We start from the raw sequence: 16,841 nt of genomic DNA on the forward strand, positions 1-16,841 counted from the left end.
TTAATGAGCCAGAAAAGGATTAAGGTTTCGCTAGTAAAAGGGAGAGGAAAGGCATTTCAGGCATGTCATAAGCTGCCAGTTAAGACACAACTGACAGATGCCCCATACCAGTCCTAAGAAACAGCAAATGCCCTATAGAAGAAAATTTTAATAGAGGAAAACACAAAGCTTCTACATCCTGGCCCCAGAAATTCCATCCCTCTAACTTGCTGAAGGAATCGATGCATTCCCAATGCCCAGAAAAATTCATTAAATTATACACTCAAAACCCAGATTCTTATTTATAGATCTGTGAAACTGAAGACTCAAGACATGGGTCCCCAAACACATCCAACATATAGTGGGGATATAAATGTGAAATAACTAATGTAGACATTCCTGTTCTAAAGGGGGGAGAGGTCAGTCATGAGGAGTTCAGAAGTTCAGAGCAATTAGAAAATCCAACTAGGCAAGTGTTAGAAGTTCCTTGAGTAGGTCTCAGGACATGGAAAAGGAAAGCAATTTCACTCTCAGCTACAACTTCCTGCCTCCTGGATCCAACCTCTGAGTTGTCTTTCCTTTCTGAAAGACAGAGCATGTTTGCAGCTGGATAGGATTCTTAGCCAGATTCCACCAGCAGCATTTTGGGAACTGCACAGATTTTCTCATTTCTCTACGTCACAGTCAAGTCAACAGTGATTTCTGATAAAGATTTCTTTAAAACATCACAGACCCCTGTGAATGTCACTATGGCTTATTTTATTAGACAAAATCCCCAATTCACACTAAGAAACTTTTTTGTTATTAGCTCTTCCCTATCTTTCCCTTTGCTGGATTGATATTAAAATGCATATAAGTATCTGAGAGGTTCTTTTGTTTGATTCAGAGGCACATCCTTAATTTCTGTAAGCGCCCATTTAAAAAAATACACTGACCCTTTGATCTTTCCTTAAGAAGCTTTGTGTAGCCACCTGCTGGAGTTTATCTCTGGATTAAGATCCATCTCTAGAACATGTTTCCTGACCTCCCTCCAAAGCCATCTCTCTCTGTCTCTCTCTCTCTTTTTAATTGTTGGAGATTCATTGAAGGGACAAAGAGCCAGGCTATAGTAATTGCATCTGTTAAGCTAAGTCCCTCTTAAAATGTGTTCTTCCCCCAAAAGGTGTGTCAAACACCATGACCCCTCATCCCCCTCCATCCTTCCCTCTCTTCACTCCCCATTCCCCTTCCCCCACCATGTACTAGGTCATCAGTTGTCCTCATACCAAAATTGAGTACATTGGATTCTTACTTCTCCATTCTTGTGATGCTTTACTAAGAAGAATGTGTTCCACCTCCATCTGAGTTAGTACAAAAAATGTATAGTCTTCATATTTTTTAGTGGCTGAATAATATTCCATGATATACATATACCACAGCTTGTTAATCCATTCTATTTCTTAATGTTAATATCATTTGCAATTGACTTAATGTTAATGTCATTTGCAAAATGATAAGAATTCCTAGTTACCTTTTTTTTTTTTTTTTTTTGAGACAGAGCCTCAAGCTGCTGCCCTGGTTAGAGTGCAATGGCATCACAGCTCACAACAACCTCCAACACCTGGGCTCAAGCGATTCTCTTGCCTCTGCCTCCCAAGTAGCTGGGACTACAGGTGCCCACCACAATGCCCAGCTATTTTTTGGTTGCAGCCGTCATTGTTGTTTGGCAGGCCCGGGCTGGATTCAAACCCGCCAGCTCAGGTGTATGTGGCTGGCACCTTAGCTGCTTAAGCCACAGACGCCAAGCCCCTAGTTACTTTTTGTTTCAAAAGTTTCCTCTGATTGACTTTTTCCTCTTGCTGTTCTTATTAGCAGCAAGAAGAAATCAGAAGGCATTGTCAATACTATGATTGGAAATCAGCTTAGCTAGATAATCAAGTTCATGAAGTACATGCCATATTTTCCACATGAATGCATATGATAATACTGCTAAATTTCTACCACTACATAACAAAAACTCTTTGTTTTCCATTTTTTATTACACATTTCTGACTCCATATTTGGTCCTCAAAAGCAGCCTGCTCAGGGTTGAGATTTTTACTACCATTGTTCAGGACAGTATGGTTCTCATTATCAGAGTCTCCAAAAGTCCTCTCAGTCTCCAACCACCACAAATTCCAAAACTACTCCTGTATTTAAGCTATTTGTAACTGTACATCTCTATCGCAAGTAGTAACATTAGAAGGAGTTATCTATTGCTGTGGAATAAATTACCTCAAAAATTGGTGGTATACAACAGGAATTTGTGCAAATTTTCATGGATTCTGTGCTTGACAGTCTAAGTTTGTAATTAAGGTATTCATTTGAGCTGTGACATTACCAGAAGTTTCCACTAGAGAAGGATCTACTTTGAAGCTCACTCACATGGTTGTTGGAACACTGAAGGTCCCCTCAGATGGTTAGACTAAGGACCTCATTTGTTGTCACATGTGTCTCCAATTTGACAGTGTTTCTTTAAAATGTACAGCTGGACATGGGAGGCCAAGGCAGGTGGATTACCCGAGCTCACAGGTTCGACATCAGCCTTAGCCAGAGCTAAACATCATCTCTAAAAATAGCCAGGCATTGTGGCAGGTGCCTGTAGTTCCAGCTACTTGGGAGGCTGAGACGAGACAATTGCTTAAGCCCGAGAGTCTGAGGTTGCTGCGAGCTATGACGCCATAGCACTCTATCAAGGGTGACAAAGGGAGACTCTGTGCTGCCCCCCACCCCCCCAAAAAAAAGAAAAAAGAAAAGAAAAATATTAAGCGTACAGCTGTAGTGGGCATTCAGAAAATTGGAAGACACAGTCTTTATAATCTACCAATGGAAGTAGCAGCTTCTCACTTTTGCTGTATTCTATTTATTAGCAGCAAGTCACCATATCTAAGCCTCACTCAAGAAGGGGAGGTTTTATACAAGTATGAATACCCAGAAGTGGTGAATAATTTTCAGCTATTTTTCCAAACTACCAAGAAATTTTCATTTGATAACACATTCTCCTTCATCCAACTTTATCTGTTGTCCTCCTCAAGCATAGAATCTATTCTCATGTTTACCTTCCTGCCAGCATGGATTAGCTTACTACTTGAGCTCTTCGTGCATGCAGGCCCTTTCCTACCTGACAATAAACTTCCCCAAATATATTATATATTTTTCTTTAGTTATTGATCTGATAGAAGGTCAATGGTGATAGATAAACCTCTGCAATACCTTTCAAGGCAGGAGCACTAGCTTTTACCAGGGAGAAGTGATCTCCTCATTCAACCCAAGTAATACAAGGAAATGTGGAGATTCAAAATGATCAAATGCATCAACTCAGATTCACCCATTCCATTATGAGTCCTACTTACTCTCAGTCACAGCCATGAACTTGGCAAACGAGACCAGCCAAGCTTCAGATTTTCAAGCTTTCCTAAAGGTACTATTAAAATTAAGTCCTGGGCCTTACCTTCAGTTTTCTGTCTTCCACTTGTGGGAGATGAGGGTTTCTTTATAGGCACCTCTCTGTATGCACCCTCTAGATTTCACAATTCACTTTATACTCATAGTCAATCACCGTCAGTCTTCCACTATCTTTCTTCAATGCATTGATGGTCCCAAAGTCCCTTAAATAATTATTTTTCTTGAAACCTTCAAAATCCTGAAGTCCTACATAGGCCAATGCATTCTTTTTAAAATAGCCCATCCCTGTTCAACAGCAGTGAAATTTTAATACTAATATCACAACTGCATGCTCCAACTACTACCAGTTATAAGACAGTCGTTGGATGATGTAGTTCTAAATTCTCACTGTGACATCAAATTCTTCCTTACTCTCAGCCAGGAACAATAGTTGAAGCTTCGGTTTCTTAGGATCTGGGAAATCATAGATTTGCATGCAGGAGCTTCCGTGGTAAATTTGTATGAGAACATTAACTGTGAGAGCGAACCAAAACAAAAAAAAAAAAAGAAAGAAAAGGTCAATGTGTCATGCCTTTGCAACAAAGGACCCCAAGGATCTTGCAGGAAACTGAACCTGGGAAGGCCCAGCAAGAATATCTCTTGCCTTGCAGCAAGGAAACTAGACTTTCAGATGCCTGAAATTATGAGCCATTGAATAAGGACAATGGTGCAAGTCACTCTACACAGAAATTTCCTTGAGGAGAGTGGACAGCATGTCCAGCTCATCCTTTTATAGTTAGTACTAATGCTGGCACATTATTGACACCTCATAAATGCTTGTTTTTATTTTTGTTGTTGAAGTTTCTGAGATCCACCATGCAGGAGGAGTTGGACAGAGCCAAGGTCAAAGCATCAGTTTGGTCCTTGTTCCGTGCACCTAAACTGAGAATCAGAGTCATCTACCTGTCTTTTGTGAAGTAAGCTCCATTTAGTGATGATTAATCTTCAAATATTAATGATGCATTTTCATGTTTTCTTCTAAAAAATTAGCAGCAGCATTATGGAGGGCTCATTAACACATAAAGAAAAGCAAACGCTATCAAAGTGTGTGTCTTTAAAGATGTGTGCCACATTTTAAGATAGCCTATTAATATCAAAAGACTCAGTGGGACCTGATTACAAATGCATAAAGTGCATTTTTCTAACATGTTTACCTAGATCAATTACGAAGCTATTAAACCATGTAACAATTACCCAAACACCTTTCAGCATTCCCATATTATCTCTCATGTCTCTCCTTCCCCCAAATTAAATATTTTCCAAAAGTACCAACTATTTTTTCCTCTATTCTCATAGATTATATTAGACTGTTCTTGACTTTTATATAAATTGAACCATGCTATACATACAATTTTTATTTTTGGGAAATTCCCCAATTTTGTTTTGTGTAGTTGTAATTTGGTTTTTTGATAGTAGGTTATTTTTCTTTATAGGAACATACACTAATTTATTTATGCATGGTTCTCATAAATCATGGATTTTCCTACTAAGAGACTATTATGAGTTGCTGGGTTTAAGGCATCTGTACCTCTCTCTATAATAACCTGCCAAACAATATTCCAAAGTGAGTGTACAAGTATACACTCCCATCAGCAAGTATAAGAGGTTTTCCATTCCATATTGAAACATGTTAGTACAATCTCTATATAACAATAGAAGACCCTAGTATGGAGGCAATATTAATTACTGTGAGTTACCTTACATTAGCTGTTTCAGGGGACATAGATGTTAGCACACTGTGATACAAATTATCATTTTCCTTAGGACAGATGATGAAGACTTTCCTATCTTAACTGGTCTTTATCCATTTTCACTAGGTTGTTACTGTATTTATTTATTTTTAAGATATATACGTTAAATGTCTTTTCTCAGTTTGTGGATTATCTTTGCACTTCCTGATAGTGTGTTTTGATGAACTAAATTTCTCAATTCTCATGAAATCTATCAATCAACCTTTTCTTTTTTGACTAGTACTTTTGGTATCCTGTTTCAGAAATTTCTGCTCCATGTTTATAAAGATACTTTCCTGTTTGCTTCTCAACTCTTTGTTCATATATCATAGCTGTGTGGTCTATGACCCATATCAAGTTAATTTTTAAAAAGAATTTCAGATTGGGGTTAAGGCTTATATTTTCCAGATAAATTGTCAATACATTCAACATAATTTAGTAAAAAGGCCGTTGTTTCCCTATTCATTTTAACAGTCAGTTTAACCAGGTACCTCTATGTATATAGTTTCTGGACTCTCTATTTTTTTTAAATTATTTCTACCTTAAATATTTGTGGTTGTTTACAAGCAAATCTATTTAGGCCTGAATTTTATTTGGAAAAATTGTTAATTATATGTTCAATGCCTATACTAGACAAAGGACTAGTAAGCATTTCTATTATTGTTTTTTTTTTAAAGTTTGTTTTGTAAGAAATTTCCTATTCCAAAATGTTCAATGATTTTGGCATAAAATTATTCACAATATTCTCTCCGTATCCATTAGGTAATTGTGAAATACCTAATAACTGATGCTTGCATATTTTTAAGGATCCATCTTGCTAGAAGTTTCTGAAGTTTAATAATCTTTTCAAAGAAATACCTTTTATGCACTGTTGTATGTTTTATATTTCATTGATTTCTGGACTTTATTATATCTTTTGCTTCAATTTCCTTGAGTTTTAGTGTGCATGGGGGTGTATATTTTTTTTTTATTGTTGGGGATTTATTGCTGGTACACAGAACCAGATTATATTGATTGCTTTTGTTAGAGAAGGACCCCCTTATAATTGTGTCCTGCCAGAGATTTTCTTTTATGCTTCTGGTTAATCTGGCCAGGTTTGTTGTTTTATTTTTTTAAGAAGCAACATTTTGTTTTATTAATTTTCTGAATGATTCTTTTATTTTTATTTATTTCTGACTTAATTTTCATTATTATTTTCTTCTGCCATGCTTGGGTTGCTCTTCCTTTTCCATTTCTTTAAGGTGATTCATTAGATTGTTGATGTGCTCTCTTTCTGTTTTTCAGAAGTAGGGCATTGAATGTGATAAATATTTCCTCTTTAGATTGCCTTTGTGGTGTCCCACAAGTTTTTGTAGATTGTGTCTTCATTGTTGTTATGTTAAATGAAGTTAATGATTTCCTCTTTTATCTCTTCCTTGACCCAACTCTCATTCAGCATAAATTGTTTAGTTTCCATGCCTTTGTGTGGAGAAGAAAATTTTGTTGGAGTTGAGTTCCACCTTTATTGCTTTGTCTGAGAAGATACAAGGTTTCGTTTCATTTCTTTTAGTTTTGTTTTGAGATTTGATTTGTGTCATAGGACATGACCTATTTTGCAGTATATTCCATGGGCTGATGAGAAGAACGTAAATTAATTAGCTTTGACATGTTGTGTTCTGTATATGTCTAATAAGCCCAATTGCTCTGGGGTCATATTTAAGTCACTTGTGTCTTTGCTTAGTTTCTGTTTACAGAATCTGTCCTGTTCTGTCAGAGGAGTTTTAAAGTCCTTGAATATTATGGTGTTACGGGATATCATATTGTTCAGATCAGTTAAAGTTTCATAAATCTGGGACTACTAAAGTTGATTGCATAAATATTTAGAATTGAAATGTCTTCTTGTTGTATTTTTCCCTTGACCAGTATTTAGTGGAAATTTTTGTATTTCTTAACTTTAGTTGCTTTAAATCCACTCATGTCTGAAAGATTGAGACCCCCTACTTTCTTCTGATTTCCATTTGCCTGAGTTATTGTTTTCTAATCCTTCACCTTGAGTCTTGTTTTGTCTTTCAAAGTTATGTGTGTTTCCTGGAGACAGCATATAGATGGCATTTTTTCATCCAGTCAGCCAGCCAGCCTGTGCCTTTTCAATGGGAAATTCAAACCATTAACATTTATTGAGAGGATTTAAAAGTGTGATGGAGTTCTATTCATCTTATTTTGTGAATGTCCATTGCTTTGTTTTATCCTTTGGGCCACTATGTAAGCTAGATTTTGTCCTTTAGTTTCTGGGTGTTTACTTTGCTGGTGGTCCATTGTGATGGTCAGTGTTGAGAATAGGTCTAAGTATTCCCTGTAAAGCTGGTCTTAATGTGCCTAATTTCCTCAATGTTTGCATATCAACAAATGATTTGATTTCTTCATCAATATTTTTTGGGGGGTGTACCAAATTTCTTTATTTGAAGGAATGGTACAAATGAAAGAACTTAAGTTCTTTTGGTATGTTTTGGTACAACTTACAGAAAAGGTAAAGGAAACCCCAACATGCATGCACTGCCTTGGTGATCACAGAAGTCACTCCGTGACTATGGGGAAGTTAGTCTAAGGCTTAGCTCTCATTATCACTGTCTCCCAGGGTGTGCTTGTCAAAGAGATACTCTGCCATGCCAGATTCAGGGGCTCCCATCTTGCACAGGTTGGTTATGTGGTCTCCCAGTTCTCTGATGGATTTCACCTGCTCATTCAGGTAATGCGTCTCAATGAAGTCACAAAAATGGGAGTCATTTTTGTCAGTGGCCAGTTTGTGCAGTTCCAGTAATGACACTTTTTTCCAAGTGTAATGCACACTCCATCACATTCAGTCCACTCTCCCAGTCATCACAGTCTGGTTTTTTGATATCCTAAAAGAAGATTTGGCTACCTTGTTGATTCTGCAGCTTCATTAGTTTCTCAGCGTCTTCCCTCTCCTCATGAGATTGGTGAAGAAAGTATTTACCAAAATTCTTCAAAGCCACATCATCGAGGTCAAAGTAGTAAGACATAGACAGGTAGACTTAGGAGGTGTAGCTCTCCAGGTTGATCTGGCGGTTGATGATGGCCTCTGAGTCCTGGTGGTAGTTCTGGCACCTGCAAGGGGGACGCAGTTGTCATGGTAGTGGCTGAGGAGAGGCAGTGGCTGTGCAGCACCAGAGCGGCAGCAGGGGCCTTGGGACAGTTGGTCCAGGGGCACAGTGAGGAAGTATCGGAGGGCTAGCTGTGAGCGGCCAGCCAGGATGGGGGACTAGCACCAGGTTCCGTCCAAGCACTGTTGAAGTGGGAAACCATGGTGACTCTTGGTGAATAACCTCTCTTTATCAAATTTAAAGCTTCCTTTAGCAGTATACAGAATTCTGGGCTGAAAATTGTTTTGTTTAACAGGGATAAAGATAGATGACCATCCTCTTCTGGCTTTGAATGTTTCAGTTGAAAAGTCCACTGTCACTCTGGTGGACCTGCACCTGTAAGTCAATTGTCAATTACTCTTGGCTGCTTACAGAATTTTCTCTTTTGTCTTTCTCTTTGTCATGTTCTTTACAATGTGTCTTAGAGATGTTTTGTTTGTGCTGAAATGACTGGAGGTTCAATATCCCTCTATAAACAGTGTTTTGCAATCTTTAGTGATACTCAGGAAATTTTAATTAATGACATCCTCCAGTAGGGCTTCCATTACTTTGGGATGTTCTTCTTCCCCTTCAGGGATACCTATAATTCATATGTTTGAATGCTTTGTGAAGACCCATAATTATCTGAGCAATTATTCTGCTTTCTCTTTTTTCTTCTCTGCCTCTTTAACTGCCTAAGTTAGTTCAAAAGCTTTATCCTGTGGCTCTGAGATCCTCCATAGCCAAATCTGTTATTGGCAGTTTCTGCTGAATCTTTAAGTTTTCTCATTGAGTCTTTCAATTCCGTAAGCTCTGCTATATCCTTTTTATATTTTTCAGGTCTCTTATCCAGTTTTTGGTTCAGTTTTGGAATTTCCTTTTGATTATTTTCTACTCTCTCATAAATTCCCTTCATTGCCTTCTGCCATAATATTTTAAACTCCCTTTCTGTCATTTGCATTGTTTCTTTATAGGTGGAATCCTCTGTGGTATCTACCTCATGATTCCTTGTGAGTGTTGGTCTATTTTGGTTTATCATGTTGCCAGAATTTTTCTTCTGGTTTCTCCTCATGTGTGTTTTCTTCTTGTTCACTTCCTTCACCTACTTTTCCCTCTCATTACTGCCACCTTAGCTTTAAATTACCTTGTCTTTGAGCTTAGTTTTTGATATATGGCCAAAAGGAAGAGAAGAGTAAGAGTGCAATGGGAGAAAGGAAAGAAAAAGAAAAAAAGTGGGGTGGTGGTGAAAGGAAAGTGTTTTTTAAAATTAGAGAAGAAGGACAGAAAGAGAAAAAGAGAGAAACAGGAGAAAAGGTGGTGTTTGTCAGGACGCTTTGACACAAGCTCACAGTTCTAGGACTTTGAGGGGCAAAGCTGGTTGGGTCTCTCAAGATCAGGAGCTTCTAACCAGTCCAGGCAAAAACAAGACCCCACCTCCACCAAATATAGAAAAAATATACACTATGTTGCAGTGGGGATCTACCAATGCCATCTTTCCAAATGCCAAAGCTAGAAGGATACCATATATCATGACCTGAATGCCTCCTTGAGCCAGACCAATGCTGTGACTCCCAGCCAGACGAATGCCATGACCCTCCAGCTCTCAGAGAAAATGAAAAAATTATAAAAATAAAATTTAAAATATAATTATATAACATGAAAAACGATGGTATCTTAGATGTTATATGAGGACTTTATATGGGAAAGGTGAAAAGAGTAGAAAATTTCTACCAAAAGAGAGAAAAAAGGAGAGAAAATTTTTTAAAAAGACAAAATCAAAGGGGCTGAAAAACCATAACAAGACTGAAAGAGTCCTTGCTATTGAAGAAAATGAAAATGAAAAAAATAAAAATACAACCAAAACAAAAAACCGGAACAACAAACAAAGAAAAAACTAAGGAAAAACATGCTGGTTTTGCTGTATACGATTGGGGCCAGAAGCCACTATCTGATTGCTGAGGAAACCTAGCCCTATCTTCCCTCAATTTGGGCCTGGTTGCTTTGCCAGCATTCAGTCCCCACAGAATTGAGGTCCTGAAGCTCTCACCTAATTTCTAAGGAGGCATGTCTTGACCTTCCATACAGTGCACCCCAACAAGAAAATGAATTTTCCGGTGGTGCGTGGTCTATTCTCCTCCCCCCAAAGATGGCTGCCTGAGCTCAAGGGGTACCCCAGAGCCAGCCATGCACTAGGACCCTGCAAACTATTCCTTCCTGACAGCCTTCCCACAATGGCAGTATCTACTATTAGCCAAGCCAATAGGAGTTCCACCCTACCTGGTATTCAGTCCCAGCCACCAGAAGCTATTGGAATGTACTCACTCCAGTGAGCAGGCCAGTCCTAAAACAAAAACTTCAAGACAGCCCTTTCCTCTCTCCAATCCTCCATGGAAGGGCTGGCTGGCTGGCCTCTGCCCCTACCCAGGCATTTGCCTTCTGTGCTGGTCTTCCTCAGCTCCTGACTTTCTTGTAGGCTCCTGGAGTCTCCTTCTGCTTCACTGTGCCCCCAGAGAGATGTTTCTGGGCACAATCCCCCTGCCAGAGGTGGCTAAAGTCTTCTTTCAGCTGTCCCACTGAGAGTGGCTGATGAGGAGATGTCTCTAGTCTGTCATCATGCTCCAACTTCCCATATTTAAGTTTTAATTCATCTTGAATTAACTTTGTGAACAGTGAGAGATAAAGTCCTGTTCCATTATTCTGCATGTGGCTATCCAATTTTCTTACCACGTTTATTGAATGGGGCTTCATTGCCCCAATATGCATTGTTTTCTGCTTTGTTCATGATGACTTGGTTCTAAGGGGATGGTTTTATATCTGGGTTCTCTGTTCTGTCTCAACTTGGTTCTAGGTGAATGGTTTCATATCTGTGTTCTCTGTTCTGTCTCATTGTTCTATGTCTCTACTTTTGTACCAATAGAATGCTGTTTTGATTACTATACACTTGTAGTTTAGTTGAAGTCTGGTAAGGTGATGCCTATAGATTTGCTCTATTTGCTTAAAAATGCTTTGGGTATTCAGGCTCTTTTCTGGTTTCAAACAGAGTGTAGAAATTAATTTTTTCATATCTTTGAAATCGAATTAGATGTGACTTTACTCTTTTATTCACTTCAGTGTGGCAACCAGTCTGCCTTTCTATGGCCTGATACTGAACTTGCAGCACTTGGGGAGGAATGTCTATATGTTCCAAGTTCTCTTTGGAGCTGTCATACTCACAGGCACGTTTGTTGCCCTTTGGACAACGGCTCATACACCTCGTCGACTAAGCCAGATGTTGTTCATGTTCTTGGCAGGACTGTCCATTCTGGTCAACACCTTTTTGGACCAAGGTGAGAGAAACAGGAGTTTGGGGAAGGAGTGTGGTTTCCCCCATTCCTCAGGGACTACATTAGTCTTATTGCCAGGTGCCAAAAGAATGGCAATGCCATTGGAAGCCAAAAGGTTCCCTGAAGCTAACATGAGAGTATGAAACTGATTCTGAAAAGTTGCTGTCAGGATATGGGCTCTTACTGAACCAACAATAGCCTGAGGTGGTCCAGAGTTAACTTCATCCAAGATGAGTCTAGACATCAGCTCCAATTACACCTAACAATTGCATTTCAAGAATAACTAACCACATACCTTTCAGATACTTAGCATTTTACCAATAAACATGGAGAAGCTAGGTACTGTGATTGGATCCCAGAATGGAAATAAAATAATTTCACCTCCTCTGTCTTTGGACTTCTTACAGTTTTTAAGGTTTCCTTACCTTGTCCATATTCACTTTTGCGTTAGGTATTAAATCACCATACGGGTAATACTTTTTTTAGGAGAGGATTCTTGACTTCTATGAAACAAAAATCACTTGCCCTCAAGCAGAAAAGAAGTGTACAATAGGAACCAGGGAAGAGTTTCATCTTAATATGTCTCTTAATCTGTTTTATAGTATGTCCCTAAATAAGAATCAGACTAAGTAACTGATCCAGCCTCCCCTAGATCTATTTTCCCAAATGAATAGAATATCCTTATTCAAGAATAATTTAAACTTCAGCAGTCACCTATTTGATTCCAAATAGGAAAACTAATGTTAGGTGTGTAGTCCTGACTTACTACTCTAGAATTTCTGTCTCTTCACCCAGCCCACTACCAAATCAGTGCCATCCTTTTTTACTATAATGTGCAATACCTTCCCTATCCTATAACATAATTTGTTCCTATGTGTTCCTCATAAACTTTCCCATTATAATCCACATTTAGGTCTATAGCCTACTGAAAGTACAGAGAAAGTATTACAAAGAATGAATAAAACCAATACTTCCTGACTTATACTCCCAGCTTTACTGGAAATACACAAATATGCACAGAGAGCTGAAGTAACTGATTTAGCTCTGCTTTTTTTTATTTCTAATTAGTATGAAGGTACAAATTTTTAGATTACATTATTCTCAATTCCAAGGTAAAGTTTATGTTGTAGTTGAGCCCTTCGCCCAGGAGATGCTTTATCATTTGTGCAGGTATGTAATTCTTTACATATTTCTTTTATATTAGTATTGAAGATGGTGGATTTTTTTCTGTCCTTGAGATACTTTGCTAAGAAGAATTTATTTCAACTGGCTCTTCTAATTTCAATGATTAACCCCTATAATTCTATAGTCTTCAGTTCTTAGTTTATCTACTATTCCCTAATCTCAGCATGCTAGAGTTTATCTTCCACATATTTCCTACTTGCAAAGTTCTGAAAAAATGTTTCTACAAGGATTTAAGAATTTACAGATTTCTTCAGCCAAGATCTTCTGACTGTGACTGTCTCCTTCTCTCTAGAAATGCAGACTCTGCGTGTGGCTCTAGCAACACTGGGAGCTGGTGTTCTTTCTGCTGCTACTTCCAGCTGTGCAGTCCACCAATCTGAGCTCATCCCCACCATAGTCAGGTGCACGAGTTATAGGCTATCTGTCTGGTTTTAAAACAGGACTTTCTGAACTCTTTAACACTTACTGTGATGAAAAAACTGAGACTGTTTAGGGGTCAGAAAATCATTATATGCTCCAAGTCCTTTAATGTATCATCTCCTTTAATCTTAACAACCACTGGATTGGCGGTGCTACTTCAACAATGATGAAACAGGCTTAGAGTAGTTACAGACACAGAATTATCAAGTAATTGAGATCAATATCGTTAAATGTTACAATTGAGAGCTTGTTCTTAAAGCCCATGTATTTAATAAGTGTGTTGTATTGTCTCCCATACTGACTAAAGTTGATAAATAAGAATTTATGTGTACAGATGGTATAGAGGATTTTTTTTGTCTTTTATTTTCAATCTAAGGGGCACAATTAAAGGAATCACAATAATGTTCAGTATGATTGGGGCAGCACTGGCTCCTACATTGATGATCCTAACAAGCTACTCTTCTCACCTGCCCTGGATTACCTATGGAGTCTTCCCCATCCTTGCAGGCCTCATTGTCCTCCTTCTCCCAGAAACCAGAAATCTGCCTCTTCCTAACACCATCCAGGATGTGGAAAATGAGTGAGTAAATCCTCCACCTGTTACCTGAGTGGGGAGTGATCGTGTGCTATAGCTCTGTGATGATGAGCATCAGTCATCATCTGGGGCACTCTGTCCTTCCCATAGGCTGAGACCTGGCTATTTTGTCCCTATAGCCTTTAGTCAGTGGCAGCCTTACTCCTATCCACATGGTGGCAGAGTCCCTTTGAGGCTCCATAAATCACACAGACATCCTCATACTATCAGCTTTGGTGGTGAAAAGGCCGAAGTTAGAACTATGATGAATGGCACATACTCTCTGCCCTTATGGGAAACAAATAATCCTGCTGTTCTTTCATAAATCAGCTAGAACGCAAATGCTTCATTCCTATCCCCTGATTTTATCACCCAGCTGCCCAATGGTGCTGGATATATTATGGGGAAGGGAATGAGATTGCCTCATAGATACATAACTGATTATTGCTGCAGTTAAGGAAGTATTGTGGGACTAGAGCGTACAGAAAGATCTTTGCAAAAATAACAATGTATCTAGAGGGAGTGCATCTTGTTAGGCTACTTGGGAGATCTAGACAAATTTGCTGCCACAGGCAGTAGAAATTTTGATAAAAGAGCAATTAAGAAAAAAAGAAAACATTTATACTCTATACTTAACACAATAATCAAGTAAATGAGATGAGGTATATATTAACTCAGTGCGATATAAATGCTCCTAATTCTATATGAAATTAGCACATTGTACCCCATAAATGCACTAATGTATGCATGATCTATCTGTTAATGATTTAATAAAAATATTTTTTAAAAAAGAAGAAAAAAGAAAACAATTACAAATGAGGAATAATAAGAAAATAGTCTTAGGAATTTTATTTGATCCTTTGATTTTCCAAAAATGTCATTGGTTAAAAGTCTAGAGAGACAAATTAGAGCTGCTGTCCCAGGTGTGCCCAAGGTATCAGAGCCTTTTCCAGCAGAATAGTGTCAAAATTCAGAGGGTCTTGGGTTACAAAGTTGGTGGGTAGAGGCTCAGCTTGAGGTGTGTAGCACATACACACTTACTCCATACCTTTTTCCTTGTTTTTCTCCCTCTCTCTCTTTGTTTTTTTTTGTTGTTGTTGTTGTTGTTTGTTTGTTTTTGTTTTGTTTTTTGGATATCTACTTTTCAACAGAAAAGGAACAAGAAAACTTCCAAATTCATCTATATATTAATAAATGCAAAGATGATTTATATAAAAGGAGCATCATGGAGTGATGATGGTCCTGACTCACATATGGTGAAACAGATGCTGGACTCTGTCATAAAACTGCAACCAACTTAACAGTAACAGCCAATGCAACCTCCAGACATAAAACTTTCAGAAACCCAACCAAGAATGTATAAGCACTGCTTTATCAAATTTTTGGCACCAAGAATCACTTATATATTGAAAGATTATGTAATTATTATTGTTATTACCTCTTTGAAACAGAATTAATTTTTGAGAATGGGTTCCTTTCAATGACAAAATTATATATTTTTTCTTTGTACCCATATTCTTTCTGGATTCATATTTTAAAATAAAATGAATTATTTAAAGATACTACAAATATAAAAGGACAATTGGCATGTCAAGTGATTTCAACATGTATGCATAGGTCTGCGTGCATATTAATACATAACATTCAGATAAAATATACTTCAATGCAAAAATGGGCAAGAACAAGTATTTTTCAGGGGTGAAAGTCACATAAATAATAAATATGAAAGGAAATGAAAAGATTTTCATATAAAAAAAATAAATAGGGGGGTGGAGCAAGATGGCAGCTGAGTAACAGTTTCCCTGCAACTGGGTACAGTGAGTCTGGGAGATAAGACTCCAGACATCTCTGGTTGGTGGGATCTACCTATAATCATCACTTTGAGGATACAGGGAGTCAGCAAGGGACTTCTGGACCCCAAGAGGAGGACAAAAACAGTGGAAAACTGGCAAGTGGTTGCGTGTGTTCGATCAACCTAATCCCGCCGGCAACCGTAAGTACAAGCAGCAGTGAGACTGCAAACCGGAAAGGCCTTACCTGTGAACTGTTTCAGTATTTTTGGACTTGGCACTCAGTTGAACTGCCTTGGAGAGAGCTTGAACAGGAGTGCGGAGAACTTTGGGCATTGTCTAGGGCCCCAGCCTGAGCCACTGAGCTGGGCCGCAGGGAGCCATTGTGAGAGAACTGCCCCTGCTAGCTCCGCCCTCAGGGTCCCAGAGAAAGGATGGGGGGGAGGGGAGCTAGTAACCTAGTGACCGAGCAACCTAAAGGTGAGGACTGAGCTGCCTTAAAGACTTAACCCTTAGAGGCAGAGTGAGACTGGTTTTTGCACACTGCAGCATCAGGCTGTTGCCCTGGGTAGAGTGCCATGGCATCACAGCTCATAACAACCTCAAACTCCTGGGCTTGGCACTCTCTGGACCTCCATAACAGCTGCACCGCAACCCCCGACCTGCGACCTGCGCCTGCCAGGTTTCCACATGCCTTGAACAAAAACTGCAGGAGCCGCGCAACCCCGCATCCTACCTCCTGTATCCTCCCTGCCTCCACACTGGACCGCTCGTCTGGCATGGGATACTGGTTGCTGTGTGCCCTCTGGAGCCCTCCCTGCCTCTGCGCAGAGCCCTTCTCCTGGCCAGAGACTGCTGGAGCCTTGGGCGCTCTGTGCCAAAGTCACTGAGCACCAGGCACTCCCAGAAGTGTGAGCACCATCTCCCGCTCTGTTGCTGAATCCGGGTGGGTCACACGCAGGAGATGCTTCCACAAACAGAACTCCCTAGCTGGGTCAGCCCCAGAGGAACTACACAGGGTCACTCCCTACAAAGATCCAGCAACAATAGAGTGATCCCGCTGGGGTCTAATCTTGGAGAGACACCTCCCCAACTCTGAGGATGGCCAGAGGCAACAGTAAAAAACAATCATGAGGCAAAATCAACAGAAAAACTCTGGCAATATGAATGATCAGAGTAGATCAACTCCCCCAAGGATCAATGGGGCAGACACAGTACAAGATCCCATGCACAAACAAATAGTGGAGATGTCAAAAATC

General features: G+C 39.2%; 1 protein-coding gene and 1 pseudogene across 3 annotated transcripts in view; one reads left to right on the forward strand and one right to left on the reverse strand.

Annotated features, from left to right (window-relative positions):
• LOC128565622 (steroid transmembrane transporter SLC22A24-like) overlaps positions 1-15,365 on the forward strand; it is a 40,636-nt gene extending 25,271 nt beyond the window's left edge. For both annotated transcript variants that reach the window (XM_053562217.1, XM_053562216.1), the window contains exons 6-10: positions 4,243-4,358; positions 11,402-11,616; positions 13,091-13,199; positions 13,595-13,798; positions 14,944-15,365. In XM_053562217.1, the coding sequence (XP_053418192.1) occupies positions 4,243-4,358; positions 11,402-11,616; positions 13,091-13,199; positions 13,595-13,798; positions 14,944-14,983 (684 nt within the window). In that variant the 3' untranslated portion in view covers positions 14,984-15,365. The remainder of the gene's footprint in view (positions 1-4,242; positions 4,359-11,401; positions 11,617-13,090; positions 13,200-13,594; positions 13,799-14,943) is intronic.
• Positions 7,338-8,408, reverse strand: LOC128565626 (ferritin heavy chain-like; annotated as a pseudogene). The gene has a single exon (XR_008374288.1). The product of XR_008374288.1 is annotated as a ferritin heavy chain-like (transcript).
• Positions 15,366-16,841: the final 1,476 nt, after the last annotated feature.

Source organism: Nycticebus coucang, chromosome 14 (genome assembly GCF_027406575.1).
Source record: "Nycticebus coucang isolate mNycCou1 chromosome 14, mNycCou1.pri, whole genome shotgun sequence".
In the NCBI taxonomy this organism is placed as follows: domain Eukaryota; kingdom Metazoa; phylum Chordata; class Mammalia; order Primates; family Lorisidae; genus Nycticebus; species Nycticebus coucang.